Here is a 14,177-nt window from a genome sequence, read left to right as displayed (position 1 = left end):
AGCGTTGTGCTCAACGTGAACGTCTCCACCGTGCGTCAGGAGAGACGCTCTGCTGGTGGACGTCAGGTTCACCCTCATGGAGTCACACGGCCACTTCATGTGTGGACGGATGATCACATGACGGATGATCACATGACGGATGATCACATGACGGATGATCACATGACGGATGATCACATGATGGATGATCACATGACGGATGATCACATGACGGATGATCACATGACGGATGATCACATGATGGATGATCACATGACCCAGACTGTGGAGACATGCAGCCATCGGAGGAGAGGACTGTTTTTATTCGTTTCTTTGAAACAGCAGAGCGCTCCTCCCTTCTTCATCTCTCTCTCTCTCGCTCTCTCTCTCTCTCGCTCTCTCTCTCTCTCTCTCTCTCTCTCTCTCTCTCTCTCTCTCTCTCTCTCTTTCTCTCTCTCTCCTGCAGGGTTGTGTTTTTTAATGTAAAACATATCAAACATGAATCCTGTATCGGGCTCTTTGTGCATTACTCTGTTTGTTAAGAAGCCAAACACACGTTTTTTCCTAATGAGCAAACGTGCTGATAAACAGTTTCTCTCTCTCTCTCTCTCTCTCTCTCTCTCTCTCTCTCTCTCTCTCTCTCTCTCTCTCTCTCTCTCTCTCTCTTTATGTCTTCACTTCATTTAAAATTGTGCTTTTCATCCTTATTAGCATCTGCTTTCAAAGCCAAGACACATTGCTTGGCGGCGTCTTCTGAAGGGAGGGAGGGAGAAAAGAGGGAGGTCTGACTCAAACATATCAGTTGTGCTATAATTCAATTACTGCATCTTTTCAGAGAGAGAGGAGAGAGGAGTAACTCTCCTCCCCCTCTCCTCTCCCACCACCACCAGGAGTTGAATAAAACCTCTGAGGACGTCATCATTAACTGTAAAGGATCCAACTCCTTTCAATCCAGATATTTGATCCCACGTTCTGGTCTGATCCGCTTTTGTGATCTATTATGAATAAGAGAGAGAGGAGAGGAGAGGAGGGAGGGAGGAGAGGAGATAGAGGAGAGGAGGAGAGAGAAGAGAGGGAGGAGAGGAGAGGAGGAGGGAGAGAGGAGAAGGAAAGAAGAGAGGGGAGGAGAGAGAAGAGAGGGAGGAGAGGAGGAGAGAGGAGGAGAGGAGAGAAGGGAGGGAGGAGAGAGGAGAGGAGAGAAGGGAGGGAGGAGAGAGAGGAGAGAGGAGAGAGGAGAGGAGAGGAGAGAAGGGAGGGAGGAGAGAGGAGAGAGAGGAGAGAGGAGAGGAGAGAGAGGAGAGGAGAGAGAGGAGAGGAGAAAGAGGAGAGGAGAGAGAGGAGAGAAGGGAGGGAGGAGAGAAGGAGAGAACAGAGGCGGTTATTAAGATGTTTCTGGTTAGATAGTTTTTTCTTTCTTTCTCCCTCTGCCTGCACCTCAACCTGAACATCCCTCCATCTCTCCCTCCATCTCTCCCTCCATCTCTCCCTCCATCTCTCCCTCCATCTCTCTCCTCCTCTGCATGACATCTACTAACAGTTAATTGACAGCAGAGGAAGATAAAAGAGAGAAACTCACTCCTTGACGTGATCTCTGTGAGGACGAGCTGTGTGTGTGTGTGTGTGTGTGTGTGTGTGTGTGTGTGTGTGTGTGTGTGCGCCAGATGGACACTTTATCACCCGCCATACAGTTCTTGATGGACTCCTCGTCATCATCATCATCATCAGTGGCGTCTCCTCTTGACTCCTCGTGTCCCTGGTGGTCGTCAGAGGAACTGCAGGACCAGAAGCTTTCATCTTGCTCCAGCCTCCGTAACGTCCTCTGTGTGAGTCATTGTCTGCTGCTCCACCTGAGGGCTTCATGGAGATGATCCTCCGTTGGGACGATGTCCCAGCATGCATTTCTTTCCTCTTCCCCCCGCGCCGCAGCCGATGTGGAACCGGAGCTGTGGTTTGTGTCTTTCTGCAGCAGTTCTGGAGACTCGGTGAAGTTGTGTGGCAGGTTGTCGGGCACCCCGAGGCTCTTCACATTCACACGACTTCCAACCACAGACGGAAATAAAGCTTCTTCTCGACGTCTTCTTGAAAATGGAGAACACAAAGGAGCCGAGTGGCTTCAACAAGCCAGAAGCTCCAGCAGCTTCTCTCTGGAGGAAGCTGTGGTCTCCGTTTGGCTTTTTACTGTTTGTTGGAAACATTTACAACTTTGTGTTTTTACCTTTTGAACCTCACGGATGAGCAGCTGATCACCTGTAACCGGTGAAGAGTCATCACAGTGTGTTCAAGCCCAGTGAGAAGTTAGCTTGCTGCTAACAATCTCACAGCTGTAAAGATATTTACTCCCACAACCTGCAGATGAAGTCTTCCTTTAGAGTCAGCTGTCTTCACTCATGTCGCAGCAATATGAGCATGAAGATGCTTCACTGCTGCTGTCGCGCATCGTGAAGCATCGTGAAGCTAATTGTCAGCAAACTTTTAGCAAATTGGGCTCGTTTCCATCAACTGGTTTGCAGTGAAGGACCTCGTGGAGAGGAGTTTGCTCAGAGGTCGGCAGTGAAGGCGTCTCGGCTTCTCGCCGCCGACTGGAAGAACAACAGGTTCTCTGATGCGTCTACGAGGGACACGGAGGGAAAAGGTCTTCTGGGTTCGGTTCCATTTGGGGAACTTGAATTGTTCCAAATGTGAACAGTTGGAGAGCCGACTGGTCCACATGTGCGTGGTGTTGCTCCTCAGACGTGTTGTTGCTCGTTATAGTTCATGTCCCAGAAGACGACGACGGCGTCGGACGTTTTATGCAGCGACAAAAACCAAAAAGCAGCTGAAACACAACAGGCTGTGTATGTTGAATTGTTCTGTTTCCACTCAGCTTTTCTCATGCGATACTTTTATAATGTTCATAACACGTTGAAGGAAAACACAGCGAGTGTGAACAGTCAGTGAACAGTCGGTAAGGCATGAGGTCATAGGTTTTATTCCTCACAAATACTTTGGAGCAATTTCATTAAACACAACTTTAATTAGTATTGAATAAAATCTGAAATATTACATTTTTCAGATGGTTTTGACACAGAAGCCCTGACATTGTATTCACGCTGGATCTTCTCTGCTGCTCCTCACGAAGATAATATATTTTAAGTTGTTTAACAGTTTGTCAAAGATTTCACAAATGGATTGAATGGACCTTGAAGGTTTCCCTCTCAGTGGGGTCTCTCTGCGTCCGGTTGGTTGGACACAGTCCACATGTTGGAGTCAGAACTCTGGAGGCTGTGAACCAACATCCTGCAGCCAGGAGCTCTGATCCAACACAAACATCCTGGTGACGCCGTGACGAAGGTGTGTGTTTCCTGCACGGCTCATGATGCCATTCCTCAGTTCATTCAACTCTCACTGTGTGTGTGTGTGTGTGTGTGTGTGTGTGTCGCTTCCCTCCATGTTTTCACTTCACATTTCCACTTTGAAGCATTGCTCTTTGCAGCAGCAGCGTCCTGAGGGAACTCTCTCCAGCGCTGCTGTTTCTTAGCTCTTGTGTGCAGAGATGTTGACCTCCATGACATGAAGGAGTCGTGGCACCAAACGTTACATATGCATTTGTAATATATATATATATGTGTGTGTGTGTGTGTGTGTATATCCCAGCTAAACTGAGCGCAGTGTGTTGGAGGTGCAGCATCAACAGCTGCAGTGCATCGACCTCATGAGGAGATGAATGCAGAAGTTTGGCTTTTTGGAGAAAATGTGCTGAAAATGCAAAAATCGGTCTCCCAACGCACGTTGAATTATTCACGCATACATTTTTAAATAATTCATTTTAATGTCCTTACTTTGATGAAAAGGCAGCTCCCTCTACACGATGGCATCGTAGCCGCCGCTTGACCTTCTGCACCTCGTGAAGGTCACAGTCAGTTTGAGCTAAAGAGACCAAACATCTAAACATCTAAACATCTACTTCAGTTGGCAAGCTAACAGCTGAGCTTGCGAGCATCACATGCTAACCAAGTGAGCGAAGAAGCTAACATGGACGTGCATGAGGCAAAGCTCATGAAACAAAGAGACTCAGAAAGCTCAAGGTTGAACACTTTTCTGCACGAGGAGTTTGATGTCACTTGTTCTTGATGCTGAGTGCAAAACCTCTGAACTAAACCTGCGTGAGACTCCACTCTGAGGCCACAAATTGCTAAAATGGCGCCGCTAACGGGGCTGAAATCAGCTGCTGTTGGTCAGCTGATCCCTCAGGTAGGAGGGTGGAGCATGTGAAGTGTGTTTCTACATCTTTTTCTTTGAGTGGTTTAAACGTTATGCACGTTTCATGGAGAATTCAGGATGAAATGAAGCTTCTTTCTTTAACAACTCCCTCAGTTCTCCGTCTGCGTCCGTCAGCTGTGAAGAGCTTTAAGATGCTGAAGTGTTGCCTCTTTGTTACCTGTAACGCAGGTGAACGATCATCAGGACGGTTTATGGAGCAATATGAAGAAAAGACAACCGCTTTATTCTCACACGCACTTTTATATGTAAAACTTTATGCATAATAAGAAATAAAAAAATAGCAACAAATAGCTACATTTTAGTTATAGCAGTATGGTGGTATTATTATTATTATTATTGGTATTATTAATTATTATTATTATTATTATTGTTATCTTATTGTATGGATCAGTGTGATGAGGAAGTCAATGTTGATTTATTTGTTAATTTAACTTGTTTACTTAAGTTACGGCACATTAAAGTCATTTTGACCCAGACGACCATCTTTTCCTAAACTTAACTAAGTAGTTTTATTCTCTAAACTTAACTAAGTAGTTTTGTTCTCTAAACTTAATGAAGTAGTTTTATTTTCTTAACATAACTTAGTCATTTTGTTCTCTTAACTCAACTAAGTAGTTTCCTGTGAAGTTTATTTTGAAAAGACCAGCAGGAAACAAGCCTAAATGTCCATGTGTTATGTTTTGTAGGAAGACGTTATAATAAGTAAATATGAGTCCTTTAATGTGTGATATTCCTTTATATTTGTTATCAGACAAGCTTTGTCATGAGACGATCTAAAGGAGCTTCAGTCAGTCGTCTCTTTAGATTTTAATCCGGCGTCACAGTTTCCTGAACACAGACGACTTTCACACGTTAACAACAAGTGTTTCCCCGTGAGCCTGAAAACATCTGAGTATCATCCTCAGTGAGACTCCACGTACATGTTTGTATGCTAACACCGAGCTAACGCTTCGTGTGTGTGTGTGTGTGTGTGTGTGTGTGTGTGTGTGTGTGTGTGTGTCCTAAGTGCTCCTGAATGTCACATCCTCTCTGCAGCTCGTCCCCGAGGCACAAACGGACACTCCATCCACTTGTCAGGTGATTAATCTCCGCTCTCTCTCCCTCATCTCCATCTCGTATTCGCTCTGTACACACAGCGTCGTCAGCCGTTCAGAGGGCCGTCACACACACACACACACACACACACACACACACATACATACACACACACTTATTGCACTCCCTCCACCGGTCTCCGCCCAGTGAAGATCAATGAGGAAGACGGATGTATTATTCAGCGCATTCGTTTTAGAGGTGCAGGCGGCTGCTTTTTATTGTTTTTTTGCATTAGCGCTCTGGCAGGACGATCAGGACGACGTCACCGGACGAACGAGGAGAGAGGAAGTCCAAGGGGAGGGAAGAGGTTTACTGCACAGGCGGAGCATGGAGCAGAACCAGCGGAGATGTTCTGGGGAGTCGTGTCGCGGTGCTGACGGGCTCCAGGAGGCTGAACGTGAGGAGGTGGAGGCTTTAGAGCGACCTTTCCAGGAAGGACAGGATCAGGATCAGGACTAGAACAGGTGCACACACAGTACAACTCGACAAGAGGTCAGGAGACAAACAGGGAAAGGTAACGATGAGGCTGCACAGGTGAAGACAATCAGCCAATCAGGAGACACGCCTGCACAAACAGCAGCAATACGGGGGGCAGGAAGTGCAGAGACACGGAGGACAAACGACAAAATAAAACCCAGAAAAGCCCAAACCGTGACAGACGGACGACCTGCACGCGTCACGCTGCGTGCACTAAAACACACACACACACACACACACACACAGTGTGAACAGACCCGCCGGCCTCTCGTCCTGCACAGAGGCCGGACACTCGGCTGTAAAGTGGGCAGTGATTCCTGTGCAGCACCGGGGCTGAGCAGTAACTGTCCTCTCCCGTCCGGAGGGCAGAAACCTTCCACTTCTCACACCAGCGCTCTGAAACGTGGAGCCACTCGCTCCAGGCTTTGAAGGAACGCAGCGTTTAATGAGACACGCCGGCCGTCTCCGGCTTTTAACCCTCAATTGAGGAGACAATGAAATTTCATTGGCTCGTTCTGTGTAATCCCCGACTTCCTTAATGTAATTGGAAATCAAAGAGTCCTTTTATGACTCAAAGCAGCTGGATGGAGGTTTTTTGTGCGTGCGTGCAGTTATTGGTCTGACAGGCTTAAGATGTGGGCCGTTTGCTGTGGAAACCCATAAAGTTTCTTTATGATGGAGTCAGGTCGTCTTCTATGAGATTCATCCGCTGACGTATGCAAAGTACACGCATCCTATTCAGTTGTGTTTGGCCAGACCTCCTGCTGTGTCGCAGGGTTGCATGATGGACGCGCTTCACTGACCGCTCAACTCCAGCTTAACGCTCATCGAGGTCTGCAGATAACTATGAAACAGGTTCTGTCACTGCGTTGTCTTATCGCCTCAGGCGAAAACTGTGAAACCAGTTCTGTCTCCAGACCTCTTTTCCCTGTTTGAGTCGTCGTAGGAACCCCAAATTAATCCCAATACTTGTGTTTATTGTATGTATTTGTTCAGCAAAGTCTTGGGAAAAAAATGTATATCTGCCAAAAAAATCACTTTTAATCACTTTTTGATGGTAACTATGAACATCCAGCACGATATGAGTCAGATTCCCCAAAAAAGCCTCCTGGAGCGTCAATAAGACACCTTTATGGAAAGATTAGGACCTAAAGAATCAGAATCTGTAATAAAAATCACAATAAAACAAAGTGTTGTCCTGTTAGGAAGGAGTTTCAGTCAAAAAACTGTGTCCTTCGGTCCAAAAATGGAAAAATGACGTATTTTAAGCCAAAAGATTGTCTGAATGGGGCATGCTGGGTATTTAAATGGGAGCGGGAGGATTTGCGAGCACAGTTTCTAAAAGGTTAAATCATATTTTCTGGTGTTGTTGAAGACCTTCAGTCAGACCGCTTCATGTTCAGCTTCTTTCTGGTCTTCAGGGTTCGGTGTCTCTCCTCATCACTCCGGGCTTTAATCTGCATGGTAACACTTGCACGCTGCAGGCCGGTGACCAGTATTGTGATTAACTGGCGCCGCGGGGTCCAATCCTCCAGGTGATGTCTCCATTGATGACGGACGTGATGTCCAGATCCAGTTTTTAGACGCCTAAACCCGTCCACAGTGTCTCCTCCTCGGCTCCAGCTGTTGCAGTGGCTCCTCCAGTTATTAACACACAATTACAATCTATTTAGGAAGCATCACTGAGAGGACCGGCGCTGTTAGCGGCTCATTTTCTACTAAATTAACTTGAGCTCAGAGCCGGCACCGTCGAGGAAAAAGGCCTCCCAAATCTTTCTGTAGCGTCTGTAAGTGAAAGTGGTGATTATGAGTGCGTTTCATCCGGGAGCTGATTAATTGGGACGCCATTAATTGGTTGTTTTCTGTTAAAAAACAGCTGTGTAGCGCTGTGATAGCCGCCGCCAGTCTCTGGGGCTGTTTTTAAATGGCACAGAGAAAATGTCATGTGTATGAATCTATTAGCGCTCGCAGATAATTGAGTGAGTAAAACGGACAGAATACACAAAAAAAATCAGCAGCGATATGGAAATCTTTAGATTTACAGCCGTTTACAGCGTTGACGTTTTAATTTTCCTCCCAAACGCTCCGGCGTCTATATGCAAATCATCACTGTCAGACTTAATTTAGCCGACTACCACATCATAACGCGTCTTTTATTGTTTCCTGAGTGAGCCTCATGTACCTGGGCACGGCCCCTCCCCCCTGCTCCCCTCCCCCGACGCACCTTCAGCGTGTGGAGGTGATGGAGAGCGGCGGGGTGGGAGGTTCGGGCTGCTCGCTGAGCCCACGAGGCACGCCGACATCAAGCAGCGCGGAGCAGGGAGACGTTCCTCTGCATACATGAATATCATCCTGAGAGCGAGAGCAGAACAAAGACCCACCACGTTAATGACTTTCCTGCTTCTCGAGCGAGCCGCTGTGTCTCCGCCGAGTTCAAAGCGAGAAGCAAAACAAGCCGCTGAGATAAGAGCTCTTCTTGGCGACGTGGGTTCGTCTTTGCCGGTCTGGTGCGTTCAAACACCTCGGACGCGGCGGGGATCCAATGACTCGCTGCGCGTGGGGTCGCTCAGGCTCAACCTCGATAATTAACTGTCAAATCTGCAGCTCTTCTCGGCTCTGAGGCGCCGGATAGCGTCTGTTAGCTCAATGTTTACGGCCCACAATGTGACTGTGGCTTCGCGCTTTGGCCGCAGAAGACACTTAAAGAGCACGAAAGAGCCGCCGCGCCGCACCTGTCAGTTAGCAAGTAGCTAGTAAACGTGAAGCATTTAAGCTAGCAGCGAAAGAGGCGTGTCTGTCGAGAGCAAATCTGAAGTTGTTTCGTGCAACTAGAAGTGACGTGAGAGGATGTGTGAGAACTGAACGGGACGACACAGGAACAATGAAGTGAAACACAAGAAAGGGTTAAAGTCCAGACTGAAGAGTGATGGTAGTATCTGTCAATCACAAGGCAGCCACGCCCTGAAGTATATGATTTATTATCCTCTAAATGGGACCATCGCTCACTAAATGAACATCCTGCTGTATTAAAGACTTCAAACTATCGCGATTGAGACCATGAACTCATATTTACAATGTTTATTGAGGTGATAAATTAAGTGAGAAGTCCTTGAAGTCATTTTCTCATAGATTTACATACAATCGTTCTGTATGGATGTTTCTTCTACAAACTTTCTACATCTAAAGAGTGGCTTTGAGGGATCTCCCAGAAGAAACTGGAAGTCGTTCCTGAGGGAACGTCAGCGGAGACCTTCTGCTCGTCGGCCTTCGTGTTCGTGGTTTCGCTCAACGCCGTCGCTGCTTTTGCATTTTTTTAAAACTTTGTTTGGAGAAATTGTTTTCGCTGCTCTGCTCGTGATTCAATGGATTTCTTTCCTTCTGACGGTTGAATGCTGGTCATAAACTATTCCATGTATCTTACTGTCGGACACAAAGGCTGTTTGAGAAGGTTTCATATGACTAAGATGTTTTCTGCAGCTGCAGGAAATATTTGAATCAAAGCTGTCTGTGTTTTGTCCAGCGAAGGAAAATAGTGAAGCAACAAGATACCAGAGACACACACAATGCATGTGAGGTTAATGTTTACTGATATCTGATCACACCAACTTCATTATGTGCATCAAGTCCACTTCACCTGCTAATAAAGATGAACTGAGTAAATCTGAGGTTGGTGGCAAAGCCATTAGTCCAGCAGGTCATAAAGCATAAAGAATAATTAAATCTCAAACTGGATCACCAGAGTCAGCCCTGAGAGACGATCACTGCGCTGAATGATGATGTCGTTTGAATCATAAATTAAATCAAATTAAACTTCTAATCTCTCTCTAAATGATTTGCAATGGAGACCCTTCCTGATGGAGTCGGTCGTCGTGCTCTGGTCGAGGCGTCCTGGACGAGAGAAACTCTGTTTGTGGACGCGCTGCGACGCCGGAGAAGAAAACAGTCGTGTTCAACAAACCTGCACGGGGAAAGGTCAAAAGAACAATCATCATCATTTCCACCGACATCATAGCGCTTCAACATCTCGCCGCCTTCCTGCCAAACACCCGGAACAAACTAATTAAACCTCCTGTCAGGCGAGGAACCCGCTCTGCTTCCGTCCTGCACGTCCGTCACGTCAGGGACACGCGTGATGACACGTGTTCTGCAGGGCTGCGATTCCCTCTTGCGTGTTAGACACGAGGACCGGCCCGCCGCCCGCATGCTAATCACGAGCGCGCCGCGTGTTTGTCAGCGGGCTGCACGCCGTCAGGACCGCTGGGCTTTAAACATGGAGGACGAGAGGCGGCGCTGTTTGAAGTTCGGAGAGTCGGTTTGAGAAGTTATGCAGATGAAGCGGCACCACGGAGAGACGCAGGTTGTGGGAAATGCACTCACACACACACACTCACACACACACACACACACACACACACACACACACCCTCAGGGCTTTAAACTTGAAGCTGCTCTTCCCAGGAGTCTCTCTGGAGCAGCGTCGCTTGCTGCTCGCACAGCTCATCAGAGGACTTGTGAACAAATCTGTTGTTTGTGTGCGACAACTATCTGCCCCTGTTTGATCCTCTCGCTTGCAGCACCTGTGTGTGTGTGTGTGTGTGTGTGTGTGAGTGATTTAGCACAGGTACTAAATATGCTTCCCAGCTGAGAGACATCAACCTCTCAGTCATCATCCCACGTCACGCGGCCGGAAACACAAACTTTAGCGTTTTGTCCCGTCGCGTCCCGTCGTGAACGTGTGAAACAGCCTCTGATTGTGTGTAGATGACGTGCGCTGACGCTGTTGTGTGTTTGTGTTCCTCAGACCAGCGCCGTGCTCTGCTCGGGCGGCTGCGCCCTGCTGGCCGTCAGCTCGCTGCTCGCCATCATCACCATCTTCCTGCCCAGCGGAGGATGCGAGAGGAGGATCTGCACCCTGGCCGGGTACATGCAGATGGCTTCAGGTCGGTGCCGACGTGAACGCACACACACACGCACACACACACACACAGACACAGACACACACACACACACACAGCAGGAGCTCCTCACGCCACATCCAGAGGTCTTTCTCACTAGAAGCAGAAGCGACGCCGTGGTTGACCTCGCTGATGTTGCCGTCTGTTGTGAAAAAGGGAAAACAGCCGCTGACTTTGTCGTCCGTCCGTCAAAAGAAACCGACGGAGGAGAGGAAACAGCTCGAGGACGGCTGCTGCTAGGCAACCGGCGTCTGCATCGCTCCGGTGCGAGGGCGAGGAGAGATTTAGAGCTCGCCGTTAAAAAGACAATTACGCCTCCTTAACGCGGGGCGGCGGTTCAGGGTCGCGCGTGACGTCTCGGCCGCCGCGCCGAAGCCGCCGCCTCGTAAACGGCTTCAGGAGCGCTCGGCGCTCGGCGCTCGGCGCTCGGCAGGTCATCTTTAACGGCGTGTCGGCACAGACGGTGATTGTTTTGTTTGTTTGTCACGTGAGAGGAAACAACATGTTGTGTTACAAAGATCCTCCAGCGCTTCCTGTGAGCACTACATTGTTATTTCAGCAGCGGCTACGTAGCTACGTAGCCTCCGTCCTTGAGACTACAGAGCAACTGTTTTAACCTTAATCCTCCCGCTCCCATTTTAATACCCAGCATGCCCCATTCAGACGATCTTTTGGCATAAAATACGACATTTTCTTGACTGAAACTCCTTCCTAACAGGACAAGTCTTTGTTTTATTGTGATTGTTGTTGCAGATTCTGATTCTTTAGGTCCTAATCTTTCCATAAAGGTGTCTTATTGACGTTCCAGGAGGCTTTTTTGGGGAATCTGGCTCACATCATGCTGGATGTTCATAGTTATGATCAAAATATCTTTTAAAAGTGATTTTTTTGCAGATATACATTTTGTTCCCAAGACTTTGCTGAACAAATACAAACAATAAACACAAGTATTGGAGTTAATTTGACGACTCAAACGGGAAAAGATGTCTGGAGACGGTTCAATCTTTACAGAGTGATCTGGAGCCTTTTCCACACTTTGGTGTGTTTAAAGTGGTGCTTTTTGCTCGCGGCCAAAACCTCTCATACTTCTCAGTCGGACCTGTGATCACACCGGCGTCGCTTCTGCAGGACGAGGCGGCGTCTCCACAGAACACAGAGCTTTTGTTCTGTTTCCTGGTCGACTCGTGGAGAGAGACGAGGCTTCATGGAGAGCCCACAAAGCCGGAGGAGGGCAGAGCAGACGAGTGTTTGTTTTCCCAGCGCTGCAAGTGTGTGTGTGTGTGTGTGTGTGTGTGGGGGGGAGTGTGTGTGCTGAGTGCTACCAAAGAGGGCTGGTAAACTGAAGCAGGTAGATAAAGAACAATGGTTTTCTTTGTGCATCTTATCGGTGTTGCAGATGAAAGTGTGTGTTTTTCTCGCGGAGTGTGAGAAATGAGCTGCTGACGAGTCGCCTGTCAACTTCCCCTCAGTAGATGGAAGAATGTTTTGATCCACATGTTTACTACAGTACCGCTGACAGCCCAGATGTCAGTGTGTGTGTGTGTGTGTGTGTGTGTGTGTGTGTGTGTGTGTGTGTGTGAGAGTCATGATGAGGACAACAATCAGAAGAGATTTCCTCCAAAGTGAGGACATTCTGCTGATCGAGACTCCTTTCAAGGTTCGGGATGTGTTTAAAATGTGTGAAGACGAAGGTGAAGGTTGGGCTTTAAGTCACTTTGAAGCGGGCTTTTAGAGAGGCTCTTGCTTTCTTTTGCAGAACATCAGAAGTGTAAACCGAGCAGCTCTCAGATGGGAAGCGAGCGCTCTGTCGATGCATCAAACAGACGCTGCAGCTGGAGGAAGGAAACTGATGCTCAGATACTGATGCAAAAAGTCTCACTTTCCTCATTTGCACATTGCGTCATGTGACTTAAGTATCGATAGTAGGTGAATATATATATATATATATATATATATATATATATATATATATATATATATATATATATATATATATATATATATATATATATATATATATAATCATCTGCTGCCGCTCAGCGCTGGAGGCTCGACCCTGTTGTCTGTCCTCTCAGAGGTAGAAGCACATGACCTTACATATCCACAATTGCGTCACGTCTTGCAGCGTCTGTGTGTGTGTGTGTGTGTGTGTGTGTGTGTGTGTGTGCGTGCACACTCAGCCGAGGGCTGGTTTCAACGAGGAAAAAACCTTTTTGTGTTTTCTCGGCAAAACCGCCCCGGCGTTTTTTTTTGTCTTCCTCCCTTTCTCGGCTTCGGTCCCGTGGGCGAAGTCCAGAATTAGATGTGAACCTGCTCACCCTGCACTGGGTCAGCTCAGCGCCGCATCCAGCGGCTCGGCTGCTGCGAGCGCCGCCGCCATCAATGTTTCATGCTGCCGGAGAGAAGCAGAGGGAGGCAGAACATCCTGCGTGCCGAGCTTCTCCTCCGTCATGCATATTTCATCACCGGCCTGCTCTCCTTAGCGGTCAGGATCCAGTGGATGGGACGTGTGTGTGTGTGTGTGTGTGTGTGTGTGTGTGTGTGTGTGTGTGTGTGTGTGTGTGTGTGTGTGTGTGTGTGTGTGTGTGTGTGGAGAGGATGAATAGACAGATGTCCACATATGAATTCACATATTTTACAAAGAAGGGAAATAAATACGAGCGTTACTGACTTAATGCACGTGAACGACACAAACTGATATGATGGGACATGGTGGGACGCGATGGGACACGATGGGACGCGATGGGACGCGATGGGACACGGTGGGACTCGATGGGACTCGATGGGACGCGATGTTGTTTCCTTGGCAGTGCGACGCTCAGCAGACTCTCGTGCTGCAGTTGTGAGCACATGCACGCTTCATCTCAGAGCTTCACCTCAGAGCTTCACCTCAGAGCTTCATCTCAGAGCTTCACCTCAGAGCTTCACCTCAGAGCTTCACCTCAGAGCTTCACCTCAGAGCTTCACCTCAGAGCTTCACCTCAGAGCTTCACCTCAGAGCTTCACCTCAGAGCTTCACCTCAGAGCTTCACCTCAGAGCTTCACCTCAGAGCTTCACCTCAGAGCTTCACCTCAGAGCTTCACCTCAGAGCTTCATCTCAGAGCTTCATCTCAGAGCTTCACCTCAGAGCTTCACCTCAGAGCTTCATCTCAGAGCTTCACCTCAGAGCTTCATCTCAGAGCTTCATCTCAGAGCTTCATCTCAGAGCTTCATCTCAGAGCTTCATCTCAGAGCTTCACCTCAGAGCTTCATCTCAGAGCTTCATCTCAGAGCTTCACCTCAGAGCTTCATCTCAGAGCTTCATCTCAGAGCTTCATCTCAGAGCTTCATCTCAGAGCTTCACCTCAGCGCTCCTCCTGCAGGCCTGTCGTCATATTAACATAAAAGATCATGTTCAGGATGTGCCTGCG

At 48.0% G+C, this 14,177-nt stretch overlaps 1 protein-coding gene across 1 annotated transcript in view; it reads left to right on the top strand.

Annotated features, from left to right (window-relative positions):
• LOC137803152 (LHFPL tetraspan subfamily member 7 protein) overlaps nt 1-14,177 on the top strand; it is a 93,620-nt gene that overhangs the window by 11,359 nt on the left and 68,084 nt on the right. Inside the window, exon 2 of the mRNA XM_068601459.1 lies at nt 10,613-10,751. Coding sequence (XP_068457560.1) covers nt 10,613-10,751 — 139 coding nt within the window. The remainder of the gene's footprint in view (nt 1-10,612; nt 10,752-14,177) is intronic.

This window comes from Clinocottus analis, unplaced genomic scaffold (assembly GCF_023055335.1).
Source record: "Clinocottus analis isolate CAN_PGR_092001 unplaced genomic scaffold, fCliAna1.0.p SCAF_5, whole genome shotgun sequence".
NCBI lineage: Eukaryota > Metazoa > Chordata > Actinopteri > Perciformes > Cottidae > Clinocottus > Clinocottus analis.
Note: the sequence above shows the minus strand (reverse complement) of the source record. Positions and strands in the feature narration are given on the sequence as shown.